The following is a 22,834-nucleotide window of genomic DNA, read 5'->3' on the forward strand; positions in this document are numbered from 1 at the left end:
AAAATTCATGTTTTGAATCACTGTGTTATTCAATCCTGTATTTTCCGATACTCAGTGTAATTTTTCTGTCATTTTAGAGCTTGACCAGACAGGAATTTTGGCAGTTGCTCCAGCAGAACTATGGCAATGAGCTCGGCTTAAATGCTGAAGAGATGGAAAACTTGTCTCTGTCGATTGAGGATAACGTGCAGCCAAGGTAGAGCAAAGTGTCTTGAAATTTCACAATTTATTAATCATTAATTAATGTAGAATCATTTTACACTCACTAACTTAGAATTTCTATTCATTCACCCTTGGGTGGAATTTACCTCTTTGCAGTAGAATGCAGTGAAAAGTGAAGGTGGTGAATAGTTTGCTAAATTGGTAAACAAATACAGGACATATAAGGAAATGTTAGTTTTGTAACTGTGTCATCTAGGATTTGCTTAAAGTTGTGGTTTTAGTAAAGCGTTTTATTAAGAATCTGGAGAAGTACCTAGTGACGTCTCTGATCTAGATAACAATAAAATCAATTAGCTGGTAGGTATTTTGAGGGATACAAAGATAATGTTTCCTCAAGAAAAAGCTAGTGTAGTGCTTGACATGTAGTTGGCACTCAGTAAATATTGAATATATTGATGAAAGGAGCTGATAGTACTCTGGGGAATGCAAATGATTGTAATATGAGGTTGAAAATTAGATAAAGGCCAAAAGGAGCAATAGATAATGTTATAAAGGAATTCAGAGATGAGAGAGATTTGTGACTGATGGGGATTCATTTAGATGAGTAGACATTTTTATTAACCTGTACAAGTGAAAGTGCATTTTTGTCCAATGGTAATTGAGGTCATAGCAATAAAAACAACTAATGATAAGACATTAAAATTCTATAGTAGTCATTATAAGTGAAAGGAGTAAGTCACTAAAGACGACATGTTGTATGATTCCATTATATGAGATGGAGACCAGAATGAGTAGATCCATAGACACAGACAGTAGATTAGTACTTGCCAGAGTTTGGGGGAAGGGAGAATGAGGAGTTATTGCTAACGGGTATAGGATTTCTTTTTGGGGATGAACATGTTCTAAAACTAGATAGATAGTGGTGATCATGGCTGTGCAACTCTATGAACCACTGTATTGTACACTTTAAAGGGGGTGAATTTTATGATATGTGAATTATATCCTAATAAAACTCTTACTTAAAAATTCTATAGCAAATAGGGATCCCTGGGTGGTGCAGCGGTTTAGCGCCTGCCTTTGGCCCAGGGCACGATCCTGGAGACCTGGGATCGAATCCCACGTCGAGCTCCCTGCATGGAGCCTGCTTCTCCCTCTGCCTATGTCTCTGCCTCTCTCTCTCTCTCTCTCTGTGACTATCATGAATAAATAAATAAAATCTTAAAAAAAATTCTATAGCAAATAAATCTTAAAATGGAAGTCTTTCAGAAGTCTCACTATATACACAATTTTTCCTTTATTTAGGTAGCCTCTAGTTATGCTGATCTTCTTTCTATCGTTTCAGCCCAGCATCAATATTTTAGTCTTTTTTACATGTTTGCTCATACATATTTTATTAGTTTTCTGTAAAGTTAAAAATTTCCATTGTACTGCTCTTCTTGTAAAGTTTACTAGTCTCTCTTAGGTCCTGGAGCTGGGTAGAAAAGCAATTGACATAATGCAGAGAGCCTTGGATTATGGTGAAGAAGATCGGGGTTCTAGTCTGGACTTGGCCACCAAGTAGCTGCACATCCTCAACCAAATCTGTTAGCCTTTCTGATCCTCACTCGACTCATCTCTGAAATGAAGCCGTTAAATTAGATGGGCTCCAAGTTCCCTGCCAACTGAAGGAGTTTCTAGTCTTTGAAGAAGAGAATAAATATTTTTGACCAGATACTTTATATGCTCTAAGGTCCAGGTTTTTGAAGTCACCAGAGAAGCTGCTGTTTTCTGGTGACTGCTTTCTCAGAGATGTGACCAGATTCTTATTCCCTCTTCTCCTTTTCCCTTTCTTCCCATTACCAAAAGAAGCGTATCTGTCTCAAGGCTTTATTTAATCAGCTCTACTATCTTCTTTGTCTTCATTTTTAGTCTTTCCATCACTCTCCCTCCTCCTTTTTTCTTTCTGTATTCTCCACAGCTCACTCCCACCCTTAAAATACTCACATGCAGACACTCAGCTGCTGGGAGAGGCTTGAGGGGCCATTTTTCTAGTTTGGTCCTCTCAGCCCTGCTATTCCCTCCGGCCAGGAGTGACTTAGCAGCTAACCTAGGTATTATTTGGGTGGGGTAGAGTAGAGGTGTTCTTTCCTCAGGATAACATAGCTGAAGATGTTAGGCTGCTACTTTATTTTAGAAAAGCTTTAAGTCTCTATGTAGCGATGGTTATGTAGGAATAATTACTCAATAAATTTGAGACCTGGACATTAGATCAGTTGTACTCCTTTTATGTTTAATAGATTTTCCTTTCTTTATGTTCCTCCCTGAGAGAGGAAAAGTAGGTCCCAGGGCGTTTGTTGTAGTCACATACCTATGATCATTTGAAAGCTGTTCCTTAAACTTTGTCCTTAGGAATGAGAAGAACAAGAAGGTGGGCATGGACTGATTGATGGGGTCTGTGCTCAGATACCAGGAGTTCCCCCTTCTGGGAGGGACTCACCATATCAGCTGGAACTGAATCAGAAGGAAGGAGATCTGAAACTGCCTTCTAGTGTTGACTGTCATTCAACTCAAACATCTACCCTGTACCTTTCAAAGCTTTGTGGTGGTCCATAACTGAAATTTAAACAAACTGTAATATCCATTGCATTAGTTGCTGTTACAGCTGCTTGTACTTGGTTAATTTTTTTTAACGGTTTCTGAAGTTTATAAAAATCTCATATTTTGTTTTCAGAAATAAAGTCATTTTGCATGTGATTTAAGAAGATGGGCTTGTTATAAGTGGGACTTATTTGTTACATTACAAAAAACCATTTGTTGTCGAATGCTTTATAATAGAATGGCAGAGGACCTCAGTGGGGAGACTAAATCACTTACTTGTACAGAAGACTGATTATATTTCTATAATGAAAAATTTTTTTTAATGACATGTTTCCTATAGGAGTCCAGGAAGAAGTAGCTTGGATGACTGTGGGGAGAGAGATGAAAAATTTTCCAAGTCCATCAGTTTTACCCGAGAAGCAGTTAATCGGGTTTCAGAAGCAGAATCAATTGATGCAAATCCACCAAAAGGGGTTAGTGCATGATATCCCTTTTAAAATACGTCTGAATGCTGCCATGTTTTAATCATAATGTGAGATCAAATAAAAATACACTGTACAAAATGTTTAAAAATTTAAGATGTTAGGCTACACCTTTATCTTAGAAGAAAGGTTTTAAGTCTATAAGTAGCAGAGATTATATGGGAAAAATATGTGGTTTTGTTAAGAGCTGGATATGGTACAGAATTACCAGACAGTTTCCTGAGCATTAGTCTATAAAGGGAATATACATCATTAAAAATATAATAAGATAGAGGAATTCATAGTTAGCAGAATTTTTCTCAGATTAAGTGGTATGTGTGGTAGAAAGAATCTGTTTTGAAGGGGGAGATGAGAACCCCACACTGCATGCTTTAGTAACAATAGGTGCTTCCTTAGCTGACTATGAAAGCAGGCATGTTTAGTTAATTCATAGTTCTGTTTGATTAATTCATAGTTCAGTTAATTCATAGTTACTTAGTTTCTTCCTTTATTTTTCCAAGTATCATTAGAAGTCTATTGCTTTTTTTAAAAAAAAATGTATTTCAATGAGTTTCTATCATTTGAGTCATTATTTATTTATTTGTTTAAATACTCAGTTTGTCTCCTCTGCCAATGGGAGCCCCTTTAGATTGGCTTTTTTGTTTGTGTTTTTTTTTTTTTGAAATGATCAATAATCTTTCATGGGTTCCTTTCTTTCTAGCACAACAATGTGTCCTAGGCTCACTTTGTATACTTACTATCCCAGACTTAGTATCAGCCATTCTCCTAAGGGACCATACTTGTTAGTAAAGAATGGTATTTAGAGACCACATTCTGAGTGCTGAGAGTACTCCTACTGTAGATTGCAGATGCAAGTCTGAGCCAAAGCTGAATTTCTTGGTTTAAAGCAGAGCATTGGTTTCAAATCCTACCTCTGCCACGTGCTACCTGAATGCCCTTAAAGAAGTTAACTTACTTACTTAACATTTCTATGCTTTTTTTTTTTTTCAACTATAAGAAGAGGACAGTAATACCCCATAGGATTGTTTTTCTTAAAATGAGGATTAAATAAATTAATACATGTGAAGGTGCTTTGAATGATCCCTGTCACACATTAAATATTCAATAACCGTAAGCTATTATAATTGAAGGTGAATCTGCATATGGCCAGCAAGGGACCTTTTCTCCCCTCTCCCATGGAGCTCCCAGCATCTGTGAATAAGTGTTGGGAAAACACTGAAGCAGAATATTTAAAAGGCCTAATTTAAAAAAGTTATCAACTTGTTTCAGGCAACTGTCATACATGTATCCCAGTCTAATTTTGTATTGTGGATTTCTTGCAAAACTGTTCCATCTAGAGACCCTTAAGGAATTTACTACAGGGAGGTGATTCTGGATGCTAATTCCTTCATATGTTCTCATGGAGAAAACCAGACTACTCAGTTTTAGAGAGGTAACAGGATAGAGATCTCTTGCAATCTCTTGATTCTTTTACAAAAGCCTGACTTTGAGGACTGGATTCTCAAAACTACTAATCTTGAGTCTTTCTACAACCACCTTGGCTTTGTCTTCTGTTCCTGCTCTTGGAATAGTTAATCCATTGGTTCTTGCTTCTAATTTGTCATGTTTCCTTTAAGGAAAAGGAATGGAATGTAGAGGAAGACTTGAATGTTTTAAGGTTGATTATACATTCATTGACATTTAGTATAGATGTTTTCAGGTTATGGCATATAAGTAATATATAAGTTCACTCTTTTTTTTTACACTCAAGTACAGTATGGTGAGATTCTCAGATGTCGACAGATATCATATATCACTTACTTTGTTTCATTTTTACTTCCAAGAAAGTTGGAAATAACAAAGGGAAAAATAACATTTTTTTAACATTTTTAAGATGAAATAGATCTTTCTTACATTATAAAATTAATATTCATTCTAAAAATTCAGGAAATACAGAAAAGAATACGAAGAAATAAAAATTGTTCAGATACCAACCACACAATTACTTTTCCTAAAAGTATCTGTCTGTATTTTTTATAATAGGAACCATATCTTAATTACAAACAACAGAAGAAATATATGTGGAAACTAACTCTAGTTAGCATTTGCTAAAGAGGTTCTGGATCAGCTAAGTAAGCATGTTGCTTTGTAGTGTCAAATTCCCAAATAAAATCAAATCTCAATTTTAGCAGTAACCTCTGCTTGGAGAATCAATTCTCTGACTGGGGTAGAATAATCCTTTCATAAATTGTGTCCTGGGTCCCACTTGTTATTCTGCTCTCTGAGTGGCAAATAGAAACCTGTCTCCTCCCTGGAGCTTCTGCCCTTCAGTGCTACTCAAAGATCTCATGGGGCAGGAAGTGTAAGAATTAGAAATATGCTCTGTGTCATCTACTTACACACAGATAATGCAAGAAGGTACTTTGCTGCATAGTTTATATTTTTATACTGTTCTATTAAACCTAATTATAATACAGCTCTACTTGAATACTAACATGGCAATAGCATTCATATTTTAATGCCTAACATTAAATTTATTATAGAAATGATGTATCTAGATTCAATTATCCCCAGAAAGTATAGATAGTATCATATATTGAATATATTTTAATCCCCACCTCCTCAGTCCCTTAACAGCAAAACCAACTATGTTTTTACAAATTTGCTGTGAAATTAATGTTTCCTGTTAATCTAATCTCCTCTACTGTATTCTTATATGACTCTTACCTCTCTCTTTTCTTTCCCTTTCCCCTGTAGTTACTGGTCTTGAGAATGGGGGAATTCTCTTCCTTGAGATGATGGGGCAGGTATTGTCTGGGGGCACTAATTGGGTTTGATTCCTCTCCTTTTGCCCACCCCAAAGCACCTGCTGTTACATTATTTTTGTCCTCTGCTCCCCTTTCCCTGTGCTTAAGTGATTCATTTGATGTTAACTGTGAATTCTTATATGATGTTCTTCATAAATTTATTATTCATTACTATAAAAGAAGATGACTTTAGAATATATTATATTATTATTTACCAATATTTTATGGACTGTATTGGAAATGCGATGCAAACATCAATACATTTTTCAAAGAGCTGTATTTCAAAGCATCTATTAAAGATCTCACTTTAAAATCTAAGCCAATAATCTGTTTTTAAACTGTATTGTTTGCCTTTTAGGGGTTAGGGAAAGAGGAACCTCAAAGTGAGAAACAGATCAAAAAGAGTCCTTTACTAACTTCAGAAAAGAGGTTAAGAAGAATGCCGTCAAAATCACTGGACTTGAATAAAAATGAATATCTTTCTTTGGACAAAAGCAGTACTTCAGATTCTGTTGACGAAGGTAAACAATTTCTTATAAATTTTAATAAAATGTGTCTTTTAATGCTTAATGCTTATCTTTGTATTGGGTGAATACAGATTGAGAATTTAGTTGTATTAGATACATTCTCACTCTATAAAGAACCAAAAGAAAGGTGGAAGTTAATAGAAAATAGGGGAAAGAAGCTGCTAGGTCTAACCCAGCTCCACTTTTCAGAAGCCTAGAATTTGAAGATCTCTATCACATTTACCTTTTAAAGTTCCAAGCCTTAAGTCAGTGAAGATTGAGCAATGGAAAAGCAAATCTGAATACAAATCTGCATATTGTTATAAATACTATAATTATACTTTGAACTACCAAAAAAGAAAGAAAGAAAGAAGTGAAAGAAAGAAAAAAAAAGGAAGGAAGGGAGAGAGAGAGCTACAAAAGTAGAGACTATAATAAACCAAGTTGCTTAAATGAAACTTTATAAAAAATCATGTTCTCCATACTTTCTCTAAGTTAGTACCTGGGGCTTATCAGACTTATTAAGTGGGCATTTTGAAGAATCTTTTTTTTTAATTCTAAGATTGTTGACATCTGAAGTTTGTGAAAGTGGGGAGACATTGGGAAAGATACAGTGGAGTGACTATTTTCCAATTTCAGGAAAGGGAGCAGTGCCAGTGGATTTTGCTCTATCTGCTTTCTGTTCAGCAATGCTCAGGATATTAGTAATGGGGGACATTATAGTTGTTTGGATCTGTGGGATATGATTGTATTCGCTAGTCTAGTTACTGTTCAGATTAGGCCTGGTGTGGGAACCCCTGAAGTCTTTTACTATAGTGAAAACCAAATCTATAAAAACCGAAAACTAAATCCAAGTCAAATTTAAAATCAAATCCAAATTTAAAAGCAAACTGAGACCAAATCTATGAAAACCAAATCTAAATCAGCTTTGGTTTGGGAATACTATAGCAAGTATCTTTAATGAAAACTAAATCCATACTCTTGAAAACATATATAAAAATTCAGTAGTTCCTAAAAATCACAGAATGCATTAAGAGACAGTCCTTGAGTTCTTTTGAAAAGATAGTTGAGAGTAAGTTTTTAAAAGGATTGCGCTCCATGAATGACTCCACTCTCTTGGTGTCCTAACCATTCATGCTTTGGATGATTTAGTAGGATGAATTAGTAAGTAGCAGGATGAATTAGTAATTTCCTGCCTGTCTAAACCTCTGACTTTAGGAAGATCTACTCTGTCACCCAGTGGCCAGATAGGTAAGTGACGCCAAAACAGGGATTTCTTTTCCTCCTCTTTCTTCCCTGTTTTTTTTACAAGAATAGTCCTTAAAAATAAGTTGCCTTATTGATCCTATAAAATTAACATTCATAAAGGATGATATTAAATCTCATATAAGCTGTGTTCATATCTATAAATAAAGAATGACAGTAGTGTAGTTGTTGTATTGCATGTGAGCCCTGATCGCATTTCCTCCCTTGCTAGTGTCCCTTTAAAGACTGATTTTATGGCAGTAAGACCTTACATGTACTATCCAGCCTTCTTTTGTGGATGTTTTCTTTAAGATACATGGAATGACTTTTTTCTTATTCGATTATCATTACATAACAAATCTCTTGCTTTCCCTAAGCAGATTTCAAAATCTCAGGCTTATCATACATATTAAGTGAGTATTATAATGAATCTATTTTTTTATTTTCTGGAAGTTGTGAGGTTATGAAGACACTTGAAGTCAGTGAACTGGGGAAAATAAGAAAGGTCAAAAGAAAGGAATTTATGTGTGGATTTAGAGGGAGTTAGGTAAATGGCAGATTATTTTAAACCCAACATCGTTTTATTTAAAATGGTAGTATTTTGATCCACCATTGTGAGCATTCTGAGTGAGAAAATGAAAGGATTTCCTTTTTTCCTCTTTTCTGCCATCTATAGATTGTAATCTTCAGGAGGGGGACACTAGACCATTTTGAAGTAGAGACTCCCTCTAGACTCATGTATCCCTGAGAGGAATCAGCAAAGCAGAGCATCATGAAATATCTCATGGAGGGACCTGAAACAACTAGTTCAGTCTCTTTGATGTGGAGTTTAACTGAAGCCCATACAGGGAAAGTTAGCTTAGAATCTGCTTTGACTGGCTTCTTTTTTTGATGTTCTTATTCTATAGTAGGCATTTTAAAACCCACCAAGATTGAAGGGTGCCCTTTTAGGGATATTTCTGTACTTCCAGAAATGGGTTCTGGGCCATCAGCTCCTGAGCAAAATGCTAAGCATTATGTTTTAATCTGTTAAACCATATGCAAACTTAAAAATTTGGTATATGATACTTCACAGAATAAGCTGTAGAACCATTGTTTATCTAGAGTGTTGCTGCTGATAAGCTTTCCTCAGCTTAATAACTACATACCTGGTTTTGGGGAGTTCAGAGCATATGAGAAGGTGCTGGGGGTTTCCTGGCAGATGAACATGAGTTGACACAATGTATCCACGTCTACAAGTATAAAGTAATTATGGCTATGTTTTTGGCCACAGATATATTTCTGTTGCTGTTAGGATTTACTTCTTTCACCTGCCCTGCTCTATCATATCATGGATAGTCTGTGAAACATCTGCCCCGGGGGTACAGCCTTGAGTGGAAGCTGATGAACTGGCTTGATGGCATGAGACACCCGGGCTGTGTCATGACAGAGTTAAGTTTGATTTTATATAGCTAAGATTAGAATTTGGTGTGACAGGATTCCCTAGCCAAAGTCACTTGTGTTGAGAATGGAAGTAAAGTCAGGTAAAGATTAGGCTGGGGGAGGAGGACATAAGAATAGCAAAATTGGAATCCATGACCTGTAGCTGACAGAACAAGATGAATTGGAAAGTCAAGCAAAGAAAAACAGAAATCAAATATCAGGTGATGCTTATTAATTACCAAAGGTGAGAACAAGAAGACCTCTATCGAAAGCTGAGAAAGAGCCATGAAATAGTCTAGTATGTCAGGGAAGCAGCCATTAGACTGAACCAGGTAACCCTGACATAGTTACCTGAGTCACGTGTTTGAACAACACTCTCAAATTGAACTTGATCTTTTAGATGCAAAGAAAGCCCTCCATCTGAGTCAAGAAGATAGCAAGTCGCCAGTTTTTAGTAGATAGAAGATAAAACAAATGGTGTGTCCTTACTTACTCAAAACCCAAATCATCTGCTGTTCTTGTACACCTACCTAGTACATTTTTTGTGAACCCTCAAAACACTGTCAACATATGGTTTATTCCTTTATGCCCATGTTCTTCTCATATTTATTTATCTGTCTCATTTCCCCCATCATTTCCACTGACCACTTTCAAACTGATATGTTTGAATATTTTCAATTTAAGAAATATTTTTTTCTTTATTGGAAATAGTAACTGCTACCAGGTTGAGTGATGTTCTTTTCCCCACTTGAAATACCACTTGCTAGTTTCATATGTTACAGCAGTATTATTGGTGACGTTGCTTGGACAGGAGGCTTTAAAGTACTTGACTATCATAATTAATGATCCCAGGTGGAAATAGTTTATTTCCTGTCCTTACTTCTTTGAATTAGTTTACATACAAAGGGTATTATTAATTTCCAATAGTAGTACCATGAATTCTATTGTATCAGTCATAATACAAAACAATTTATCTAACAGTGGAGTTGAAATGAAAAATGAAAATGTATTGAAATGTTTATATGAGTGTAAGTTCTTTTCTTCATAAATGTGAACAAGAAACTTACTTTTGAAAAATTATAGTTTGAGAACTCCTTAGTGAAATGACTGCTTCTAGGGCTGAGACGGGGAATACACAAAATGAGGCTGGAGTTTTTTGTAGGGCCATAAATAAAGAAATGCTTTTTTTAAAAAAAAGGAATATCAGAAGGGCATAGGAGTCAACCTGAAAGAGCTCCTAATGGCCAAACTAAAAAAATTTGATCAACAACACAAATAATGATAGAACTGGTATAAACTAAACTGTAAAATAACTATTCATGAGTTCATACTGATATAAATGATCAAATAAATATGTAAATGAGGGAGAAAGCACAAGTCTTCCTTACAGAGTTTCAAATAATATACATAGATACTTCCCTTTACAGGAGGTGGAACTTAATTCTCCTTCTCTTGAGTATGGACTGGACTGAACTTAGTGACTCATTTCTAACAAGCAGAACATGGTAACTTTACAGTGGAAGAACCTGCCAGATGCCACCTCAAGTGATCATGGTTACCATTGGTAACCACATAGTTGGTAACCACATAGTATTGTTGCAGGGGAAAGGTAAATCAATATTCTCCTAAATTCCCTGCACCTTTAGCAAAATAGATTGACAGAAATCATTTAATGAGGGAGCAAAAGCAATCGTTGGGATAAAGGCAGAGCTAGAAGAATTTACCTGCCTTTACCTGACCAGGCTGCTGACCATAAATAACGTTGATACCCTGGATCCCCAATCTCCTGAGTTTGACGAGAAGGGCACCTTACATTTGTGGGCATTCTTCCCCAAATCCACAACCCCAGTCTAATCATGAAAAAACAGATAACCCTAAGTTGAGGGACATTCTACAAAATACCTGACCAGTGTTCTTCAAGTGTGTAAGGCCATTAAAAAACAAGGAAAGAATGAGAGACTGTCACAATTGGAGGAGACTAGGGAGATAAAATAACTAAATACATCGTGGTATTTTGGATTTGATCCTTGTACAGAAAAAGGATATTACTGGGAAAGGGCAGGAATAATACCCAGCTTCATTAATTGTAAATCAAAAAATTATTCCCAAATAAAAAGCTAAAATATATGGCTGTAAAATCAAAGTCCTTTAAATAATAATTGATCCTAAGACACTTTTTTTAGCATCTTAAGTAGTTATTCATTCTTTCAAAAATAGTTATTTAACACTTATGTGCCAAATACATAATGTGTACAGGGGTTTAAAATTGACATGGTCCCTACTCACATGGAACTTAGACTATTACTGGGGAGAGAGGCAATAAATAAGTCAATAAGCCAATAAACATATAATTACAACTCAGGTTAAGTTCTGTGAGGGAAATGAGCAGGATCAATAGAATTACCTCTACTTGTTTTCTTTCTTTGTGAAATATGAATTATTTTTACAATGAATGTATATTCTGTATCAGAAAAGTCTATTTCTCAAGCCTAATTGGGAAGTTATCTCACAAGACCTTAGCACATTACCTAGTTTCAGTGATTTATTTCTCTACCAAAGAGCCATTATTTGAAATTGTTGTGACTGGCTTTTGCCTGCACATAGTATTGTTGCAGGGGAAAGGTAAATCAATATTCTCCTGAGTTCTCTGCACCTGTAGCAAAATAGATAGACAGAAATCATTTAATGAGGGAGAAAAAGCAATCGTTGGGATAAAGGCAGAGCTAGAAGAATTTACCTGCCTTTACCTGACCAGGCTGCTTCCCAATGGTTTAATATTGACAGATGCTCTACGCATCTTAGTGCATGATATCTGTAATAGGGGGAGCTTTTGTCACAGTTTTTATTCTGTATCAATGGAACATAATCCTTGAGACAATAAATAATCCCAGTCCTGAAATCATTAAAATTTCATATTGGATTGCTTTGCTCTATTTCTTTTACCAGACTCTTATTCCTAGCTATCTTATTTCTTCTCAACTTTTTTCTTCTCTCTTCTTTTCTTTCCTTTTGATTCTTCTAAGTTAAACTCCTAGCAGTATAAAATAGAGGTTAAGTTGGTACGCCATGGAGCTGCAGTGAATCCAAGTTCCATTTCGGTCACTCATCAGCTATGGAGCTTTGGAAGTTCTCTCTTTCCCTCATTTTCCTCATCTATATGATGAGATGATGATAATACCATCCATCTTTCAGGATTGCTGTGAGGATAAGAGGAATGAATACCTGTAAGGTGCTTAGTACAGTTCCTGGCTTATATTAAGTACCAAATAAGCATGGGCTATTATATATAATGTTTCTAGGGAACGTGAAGAGAGATGAGCAGATATTGTTTCTTCATTTTCTACCAGCCAGTAGCTTTCAACACTATCATTATCAGGTTCCCAGAGAAATGTAATATTCCTTGACTTGAAGATTATTTTTCAGAAGGGTTTCTTAGTTCTTTTAATGGGTGGTATTGAGAATAGGTTGTAAATATGATGATGCTTATCTTGGGGCAGTCAGCTTTAAATCAGGCTGGAAACATTATTCAGGCTACCGAGTGAGTGAATGAGTTAGAGCCATTCGTGACTTAATATTTACTGAATGTATGAGCATTCAGAAATAGGACCTGCTAATTCCTGTGGTAGATACACCCTTGTGTGTCCCACTGTTAACCTTGTCACTTTTGAAATACTCTTTTGAGTGATACATTATGGGAGTTTGATATCATTCAGGTTAGATAGTTTTATATCTTTAGGGTTTGATGACTGAAATATTGATCATATATAGTTTAATTAGATATATACTATGTATATTTGTATACAGTGCTTATGTATATAATGCCAATTTGGAGTTTTAATAAGTGTGTGGAGTGTGCTGATCATTGTAATCACATTTAAAAAACCATTTTGTGCAAAAACAAAACAAAATCTTGAAATTACCATTCTTTAGTTTCTCCCCTTTCAGTCCTGTGGTTTTTTTTTGTTTGTTTCCCCAGAAAATGTTCCTGAGAAAGATCTTCATGGAAGACTTTATATCAACCGTGTTTTTCGTATCAGTGCTGAGAGAATGTTTGAATTGCTCTTCACCAGTTCACGCTTTATGCAGAGATTTGCCAATTCTAGAAATATAATCGGTTGGTCTTGTGTTTACCTAATGATAAATAAGGGAGAATTTTATTATCCTTTAAGAGTTGAGCCTATTTATGCTGCCAGGGGAAAAACTAGGGTTTGATTTTATTTTGGTGATATATAAGCTGGTATTTAAGCATTTCAGTTAAATTTACATGCAAACATTGACTCATTGTTCAGTTAGTCAGATCCTACCTACAATTAAGTCAAACTCTTTGAAACTAAAACTCCATTTATTTATTAATGTAGCAGTTTGGTTGGGTGGGACCCATTTAAGAGAATTTCATTGTGGAACAATCGGATTCTAGTGGGGTATAAATTGGTACAGTCACTTTGGAAATGGTTTGGCAGTAAGCAGAACATAAAAAATTCTCTCTGACTCAACAATTCTACTAGTAGGTATATATCCTTCAGAAATGGAAATGTGTACTCTGAATGACATGTACTACAGTGTTCATGGCAGCATGTTTACAATGGTCTCAAAACAAAACAGCCCAAATATCTACCAATTACTAGAATGGATAAACAAATTGTGTATCTTCACACAAAAGAATACTGTATAGCAATGCAAAAGCAGTTGATGCTACTTATAACAATAATCCCACAGATTTAATGTTAAGCACAAGAAGCCAGACACAAAAGAGTACATACTGTGATTTCTTGATACAAAGTTCTGAACAGGCAAAACTAATTTATGGGCACAGAATCAGCATAGTATTTACTGTACTATGTTGTACATAGTTGGATGGAGAGTTGGATGGGTAAAGAGTGGGAGGAAGCTTCTGGGATGTTGGTAAAGTCTATTTTGATCTGGGTAGTGGTACACATATGTGTTTTTGTGTGTGTGTGCAAACTCCTGGAGCTATACGCCTCAGATTGCTGTGTCTGTGGTATATCTCAATGAAAATACCAAAACAGAAAAAACATTCCAGTTAGGAAATTAGTTATACTCATAAAAAGGATTCCATTGGTTGTGTGTTAAAAGTTCTGTTTTGGTAAACATCTCAAATGAGTTTATAGTTAGTTTGAAACTTAGTTTATCCTAAATATTCCAAAATATTTTATAAATTTTGGGAGCACATGGTTTAGCTTGCTATATAAAATTATAAAACAGAAGCAGCAGAGATTCATATAAGTTGAGTCATTTGATATAGTCAAAGAGAAAGTTATCCTACAATCAATTTATAGTTGAGCCACTTTACTAGTGATTAAATATTATTGTTTTTCTGTGAAACTTTTATGTAAACATAACTACATATTCATAGGTTGTATCATTGATATATACAAAATTTTTTCTTATTCAGAGATATAGCAAAGTGATTTCTCAATGATAGCTGTTGAGTCCTGTGATTATGTTAAGAACTTTATGTTTAAAAAATCTTTTTTTTTTCTGTTCTAGTTTTAAGAATGTGGAATATCTAAGGGATATCAATTTTCCTCTTCACTCAGTAGCTTGTGTTTAACTGTATCTCTTCTGAATCTATTTTGTATTTTCTTGCTATTCATGTCTGTCTGGAAAACCTGATATTTTAGAAGAGTTGGATATGTTAATTTTCTTAATTTTCTAAAATGATGCCTATTAATATTGCACTGCCATTTTTATGACTGACAAGGCCCAAGAAGAACTAGCATGTTATTCATGCTGGTACAAAATGAAGTTTGTTCTTTTTTTCTTTATTTCTTCTATTTTTAAAAAAATATTTATTAGAGGGGGAGAGCAGGGGGATGGACAAAGGGAGGAGGGGAGAGAGAGAATCTCAAGCAAACTCTGAGTGCAGAGCTCAATGTGGTGCTTGATCCCACAACCCTGAGATCATGACCTGAGCCAAAATCAAGAATAGGACACTTAACTGACTGAGTTTGTTCTTTGACTCACAACTGTATTAGGTGTCTGATATCATATCTAGCTTCAATGTGGATGACTATATTTGCTATCTGATGTTCTAAATGGCTTTTGGAAGCAAAGGCTTCTGGCTAATTACAAGTGTAAACAATAATAGGAATGTTGCTATTTAGACTAGAATTAGTCAGGTTTGCTCCCAAAGAGATAATCTGTTTATGATTGATTGCACATCATTCTGCTATCTGCTGAACTTGCTATCTGGTCATCAAAGTTCAATTTCTTGAGAATGGGTTTCAAAAGTTTTTATTTTTATTTAAAAATTTTTTTAATTTTAATTTTTAAAGTTCTTTATTTAGCACAATGAGAGAGAGAGAGAGAGAGAGTAAGAAAGAATAAGCAGAGGGAGCAGCAGAGAGAGAGAGACTCCCTGCCAAGCAGGGAGCCAAATACGGGACTTGATCCCAGGACCCTGGGATCATGACCTGAGCCAAAGGCAGAAACAACCAACTGAGCCACCCAGGTGGCCCACAGAGGCTTGTTTTCAAGAACATTAATAAATATTTCTTTTTTTAACTGAAAGATTCGTGTATAGTCAATTGTTTGTGGGTTTAATCTAATTTCAGCACTAAGATGGTACTATTGGATTTTTTTTTAATTAGGAGCTTTTAAATAGGTGTTCATTTAAATCTTTGTTTACAGCTCTGTGACACTACTTTTGTAATTCAAAACTCAGTTTTAAGTCTTTCTGTTCAACTTTTTAATTTTGAAAATTGTAAACCTTCACAAAAGTTGCATGAATAGTATAATAAAACCTGCATAGCCATTCCTAAGATACACCAATTTGTGTGTGTGTGTGTGTGGCAAAATGTACATAACATAAAATATACCACTTGAACCACTTTTAAGTGTTCAGGTCAGTGGCATTAAGTACATCCACATTATGCAACCATCATCACCGTCCATCTCCAGAACTGTTGCATCTTCCCAAACTGCAACTCTACCTATTAAACCATAAGTCTCCATTCCCCCCCTTCTCCAACTGCTGATGACTACTATTCTCCTTTCTGTCTCTAGGAACTTGGCTACTTTTGGTGCCTCACGTAAGGGGAATCACCCAACATGTCCCTTTGTGTCTGGCTTATTTCACTTAAGGGTTTATCTATCTTGTAGCATGTGTCAGACTTTCATTCCTTTTTAAGTTGAATACTATTCCATTGTATATATAAAGCACATGTTGCTTATCCATTCATACATTAATGGAATTTTGAGTTGTTTCTACTTTTTAGTTATTGTGAATAATGCTGCTATGAACACTGATGTATTTGAGTTCCTGCTTTCAATTCCTATGGGTATATACCTAGAAGTGGAATAACTGGATCATAGGTAATTCTATGGTTAGCTTTGTGAGGAATGGCCATACTGTTTTCCATAGTGGCCACATCATTTTACATCCCGCCCCCCACCCCCAGCAATGCATAAAGGTTACAATTTCTCCACATCGTTGCCAGCACTTGTTATTTTCAGTAATAGTAACGGCCATTCTGATAGGTGTGAAGACTCACCAATTTAAAAACTTTATTACATCAGAGGATTCATAAAGTATTGTGCAATTCCTGCTTTTTATTACTTTAACTCAATATATCAAAATGGTGCATGTGTCCTTTGTATATTGTTGCCATTTTTCTTATAATTTCATCCCTGATTTTTCCTATCATGATGAGCTTTACTTAGATATTGGAGGTCTTGGCTTTTCCAAAATATTGTTAATTATATGATGTTTTGGTACATGATGTTCAGTAGGCTTGTTGGTAACATTGGTGACAATATAACTGGAAGACATACTTTTTTATCCTTGTTAATAGTTGCTTTGTTGAATAGTATGCAGGTTTTTTTTTTTTAAGATTTTGTTTATTTATTCATGAAAGATACAGAGAGAGAGAGAGGCAAGTTCCATGCAGGAAGCCCAATGTGGGACTCGATCCCAGAACCCCAGGATCACGCTCTGAGCTAAAGGCAGATGCTCAACTGCTGAGCCACCCAAGCATCCCATATGAAATTTTAAAAGCAGAATTTGATGATATCTTAAAATTATGTTACTAATATTATATTATTACTAATATTTTATATTACTAATAACAATGGATTATTTGTATATTTTTCTGAAACAGACTGACATAGGACCAAAATAATTTTTTGAAAATTTCAGAATAAATTTTGTATCTTCTTTTTTTAAAATTTTTATTTATTTATGATAGTCACACACAGAGAGAGAGAGAGAACGGCAGAGACACAGGCAGAGAGAGAAGCAGGCTCCATGCACCAGGAGCCCGACGTGGGATTCGATCCCGGGTCTCCAGGATCGCGCCCTGGGCCAAAGGCAGGCGCCAAACCACTGCGCCACCCAGGGATCCCCTGTATCTTCTTTCATGTACAACTAACTAAATTATTTTTTAGAGCAAATTATATATGGTAGGGATGCCTGGCTGGCTCAGAAAAGCATGCAACTCTTGATGTTGGGGTCATGAGTTCAAGCCCCATGTTGGGTGTACTGATCATAAATAATATATTAAAAATTATGTATGGTAGATTCCATGATTATGCCTTTTTAGTTTAGCTTAAAGATTTTTTCCAGATACTCAAAAGGCAGCTTTGGGGTCCCTCAAAAAATCTCGAGGCCTACCTGTATGAAAGAAGTTGAGTAAAATTGGCTGTATCAAAAGGCTTGCTTCATTTTTTTAATGATGGGTAATGGGTTAAAGACTTCTATATTTTAGATGTTGACAAACAGTAGTCAAGCATACTAATTGCTTAAATTCATGAGTGCTAACAGAATTTGGTGATTTAGTCAGATCTTTGAAAAGAGTTCACTATGCTGTTACCTATATATTCCTAGTCTTTGGCTTCTTAAATGATCTTCACTGTATGCTGCTATGTTCTAAAAATGTATTTCTGTTCAATGTATATTTTTACTCACTGTGTTATTTTTTTTTAAGATTTTATTTCTTTGAGAGAGAGAGAGAGAGAGAGAGAGAGCGCACAAGGTTGGGGGGGGGAGGTGGAGGTGAAGGGCAGAGGAAAAGGGCTAAGGAGAACCAAACTTCCTGCTGAGCAGAGAGCCTGAAGCTGGCCAATCTCTGAGGTCATGACCTGAGACCTCCAGATGCCCCTCATCGTGTTATTATTAAGCAAATAAGAGAGATTTTTAAAAAAGATTTTATTTATTTATTCATGAGAAACACGGAGAGAGAGAGGCAGAGAAATAGGCAGAGGGAGAAGTAGGCTCTATGCAGGGAGCCTGATGTGGGACTTGATTCCAGGATCCTGAGATCATGACCTGAGCTGAAGGCAGACACTCAACCACTGAGCCACCCAGATGCCCCAATAAGAGAGAATTTTAATCAAGATGTTGCCATAAATACAAAGAGATTTTCTTACAGCTTTCTTAATATGGAAATATTATATAGTTATTTATATTCCACAGCCCCCTCCTTGATTAAAGATTTTGACAAATAAGCCATTAACATTACATATTTTGTCATTACATAATTTCTTATTAACATGATTTTTCCACAAGTTGGGATCAAGGTCTTATTTTTGCATAATGGCAAATGTCTTTCAAGGTTTTGTCCTCAATGATGGGAAAGTTAAAGTATTGTTCTGTTTGTGTTTGGTAAGGCAGGTGCCATTACTTCTTTTCACAGGTACTGGGGACTTCAAAATGAAGACTACAGATGAAACACCTTTTAATTTTCTCTTCTAAAGAAAAGAAAAAAAGCGTATTAATAGACAACAATTTAGAAGTAAATGGATCAAAGTTGGGGAATATGTCACATACAAGAATAGTGCCTCACATTTAATTTTATTTTCCTTTAATGTTGAAATGATAATACAGTCATAAAGAAGTTAGGACTGGCCAAAAATAAAAATTTAAATAATTAAAAACTACTTCTCATTAATCATCAGGGAAATGAAAATTAAAAGCACAGTGAGATATTACCTCACACTTGTCAGAATGGCTAGAATAAAAAACACAAGAAATAACAAGTGTTGGCAAAGATGTGGAGAAAAAGGAACCGTTGTACACTGTTGGTAGGAATGCAAATTAGTGTAGTCACTGTGGAAAACAGTATGGAGGTTCCTGAAAAAAATTAAAAATAGAATTACCATATGATCCAGTAATTCCATTACTGGATATTTACCCAAATAAAATGAAATCAGTAAGTCAAAAAGATATATGCACCCTTGTGTTTACTGAAGCATTATTTATAATAGCAAAGATATGGAAGCCACCCAGGTGTCCATCAATAGATGAATGGATAAAGAAGATGTGGTATGTATGTGTGTAGAAATATATGTGATGGAATATTACCCAGCCTTAAAAAAGGAATGAAAATTTGCCATTTCCAACAACATGGATGGACCTGCGGGATATAATGCAAAGTGAAGTAAGACAGAAAAAAACAAATACCATATAATTTTACTCATATGCAGAATTTAAGAAAACAAAAGAAAAAACAAAGAACAAAAGAGACAAAAAACCAGACCCAAATACAGAGAACAAGCTGATGGTTGCCAGAGGGAAGGTGGGGTGTGTGTGTGAAATACATGAAGGGGATTAAGAGTACATTTGTCATGGGTAAAGCATAGACTTGTTGAATCATTATGTGATATACTTGAAACTAATATAACACTGTATGTTAATTATATTTTTTTTAAAAAAATCTACTTCTGATTACATTTTAAATCATACTTTTCAGATTTTTAGAACCAACTCTCTTTTTATATTTGCTGTGATTAGATGTGGTGTCCACCCCTTGGAAAGTAGAACCTGGAGGTGATCAACTGAGAACCATGACCTACACTATAGTCCTTAATAATCCACTTACTGGAAAGTGCACTGCTGCCACTGAAAAGCAGGTATGTCTACTGTGTCAGTATTCCTAAATAATCATGTGTGAGAAGAGAGAAGATGCTTGTCACATTCACCAGCTTACAAGACAATTTTCAGAAATAAGTGGCAAAAAAATTTTTTAGAAGAGAGGAGAGACTGTCGGATTAAAAAGAGACTTAAGAGGCATATCAACCAAATCAACCCAATCCTAATTTAAAGAAACAAACTAAAAAGATAGTTACAAGATTTAAGGAATTAATTTTTACATGTAACTACGGTATTATTTTGTATTATATTTATATTTTAAAGAAATGGGTATTTTTTTTAAAAGATTCTATTTATTTATTCATGAGAGACACAGAAAGAGGCAGAGACACAGGCAGAGGGAGAAGCAGGCTGTATGCAGGGAGCCCGATGCAGGACTCCAGGATCACACCCTGAGCCAAAGGCACATGCTAAACCACTGAGCTACCCAGGCGTCCCAAGAAAAGAGTTATCTTTTAAAGAGACACAATGAAGAAATTATAAAGAGATACACTGGCATATTTGTGAATAAAATTATACTGATGTCTGGGGTATCCTTTAAAAGTAATCTAGCCAGGCAGAGCATCGTGGTGGAGGGAAGGAATGTGGGGATAGGGTACAGATGAAGCAGGACTAGGCAAGGGTTAATGTTGAAGCTGGCTGATGAGTTTTTGAGGATTCATTATACTTCATTTCTACTCTTGTGTATGTTTGAACTTTTTCATGATAAATGGTTTAAAAACACTACTTTGGGATCTGATATACAGGATCATATCAAGAGTTAGGGCCACATAACTAGAGGGCTACAGTACTGTACAGGAAGAGATTATAGGATATTCAGTGCTCTGCTCAGTGGCCAGTGTGGTGCTGCCTTTATAGTGGAGTTTGTGTTTGACCAAATTGTGTTGAAGTATAGTGTATCTGTTCTGCAAGTAGTTAGAAAATATCTTAACATCTGAACTAGTTATGTTCTTGTGGCTTTCATCCAGTGTTAAAAAGGAATTAATTTTTCCAAAAGATTTTTTTCCAAAAAGATTTTCAAACATTTAAGAAAAGATTGGTATTTTTATATTGGACTCTTAGATAAGCTTGACAAGGTATGGTTAAAATGAGGAAGGAATTTGAGTGAAGCCACTCCAAATCTTGTTTAGGGAAAGCAGTGTTTTCTTTGGTTGTCCTCTTCCTTCACTTTTTTGGTGAAGGGAGATTGTTACATTTTTAAGAGTTTTGGAGTGGATCTTTGCTTCGTTCAAATGAATTTTGAATTGTTCCCCTATCAGGAACATTTAACATTCTTTATAAACTAAATAACATACACAAGAGACTATATGGTTCCTCTCTCCTCCACAAACCTAAAAGAAAGAAAAAAAAATAATTGTACAATGAAATGACAGAGAAACAGCAAACCCTATTTCTGCAGGTCACATCTTCTCAATTCATAGATAGCACAGCCAACATAGAGGCTCTTCTGGTCTGTATGTAGGCTTTTCATGTCTTTTATTTTTGAGAAGGAATTCTAATTTGTATATATTCTAAATTGGCAAGGAATTTAATATATTAAACTTGTACATGCAAAAATTTTTCTAATCTTATTTTGGCAGACACTGTATAAAGAAAGTCGAGAAGCACAATTTTATCTGGTAGATTCAGAAGTAGTGACACATGATGTTCCCTACCATGATTACTTCTATACCTTAAACAGATACCATATCATCCGATCCTCAAAACAGAAATGCCGGCTGAGGTGAGCTATTGTAAATGAGTGTTTTAGTCAGGCTAGGTGAGATTATATTCTGGAACATATCAATCCTAAAATCTTTGTAGCCTTACACAACCAAGCTTTATTCCTTGCTCAAATTACACATCCACTAGTGGTCAGTAGAGGGATGGGGTTCCTCACTCAAGGTCGCATGCGGATGAGTGCTTTGACATCCTGGAGCTACACAATCATTCCTGTGTCATTCCTGTTCCTACAGGGAGAGTTGTAGAACTGTGTTCACAGTCCAGTGGCCAGAACTAGTAACAGGACCCTGTTTAAAGCCAAGGCGGCTGTGAGTTCTTAAGAAACACATGGTGAGCACATGGCTGCAATGGGAAATAAGAAATGTTGGTGAATCAAAGATAGTGACGGGCCACCATGTGCTTTGCCTGGTCTTAGCTATTGTAGTTACTTTCACCTAATTTGTGACCACTAGAGATTTTTTGCACAAGGCATTTAGAAAATTTAGAATTTATTTTGAGCTTTTATTGCTACTTAAGTAAAGAAAATTTAGGGCTAGAGAAAGAAATGAATAAAATGCCAAGTACTTGGAAAATCTCATGAAGTTATTAGCAGCATATAGTAATTTTTAAATAAGTCATAATCAGTGAACAGATTTTCTTTTATACTCTTAATGACTTTGGGTCTTTTTGGCTTTCCATTCAACATAATCTTACACTGAATTGCAATGTTAACAGAACTAAATTCTTTCCTTTAAATAAATATTCTTTCCTCTTTATTTTATTAGAGTTTCCACAGATTTGAAATATAGAAAGCAACCATGGGCCATTATCAAATCTCTAATTGAAAAGAATTCCTGGAGTTCATTGGAGGACTATTTCAAACAGCTTGGTTTGTAAATTTCTTGATGTATCTATTTTTGTAAAGATAGTATTTATTAACAAAACTGATTGTCCATTTGGGTCAATAGCTGGAACTAGTAGACGATGTTGGATTGACTCCCACTGAAGTGGTTCTAACTATTCTCTACTTGGAATTTGAAAACTTTTCGTTTTCATTCGTCTAAC

General features: G+C 35.4%; 1 protein-coding gene across 3 annotated transcripts in view; it reads left to right on the forward strand.

Annotated features, from left to right (window-relative positions):
* The window catches only part of GRAMD1C (GRAM domain containing 1C), an 87,366-nt gene that overhangs the window by 52,599 nt on the left and 11,933 nt on the right, over positions 1-22,834 (forward strand). For 2 of the 3 annotated variants that reach the window (XM_038582851.1, XM_038582853.1), the window contains 8 exons: positions 78-196; positions 3,080-3,212; positions 6,366-6,528; positions 7,732-7,764; positions 13,157-13,294; positions 19,931-20,049; positions 21,649-21,791; positions 22,555-22,658. In XM_038582851.1, the coding sequence (XP_038438779.1) occupies positions 78-196; positions 3,080-3,212; positions 6,366-6,528; positions 7,732-7,764; positions 13,157-13,294; positions 19,931-20,049; positions 21,649-21,791; positions 22,555-22,658 (952 nt within the window). The remainder of the gene's footprint in view (positions 1-77; positions 197-3,079; positions 3,213-6,365; positions 6,529-7,731; positions 7,765-13,156; positions 13,295-19,930; positions 20,050-21,648; positions 21,792-22,554; positions 22,659-22,834) is intronic. The other variant, XM_038582852.1, reaches the window with a different exon arrangement.

This window comes from Canis lupus, chromosome 33 (genome assembly GCF_011100685.1).
Source record: "Canis lupus familiaris isolate Mischka breed German Shepherd chromosome 33, alternate assembly UU_Cfam_GSD_1.0, whole genome shotgun sequence".
In the NCBI taxonomy this organism is placed as follows: Eukaryota; Metazoa; Chordata; class Mammalia; order Carnivora; family Canidae; genus Canis; species Canis lupus.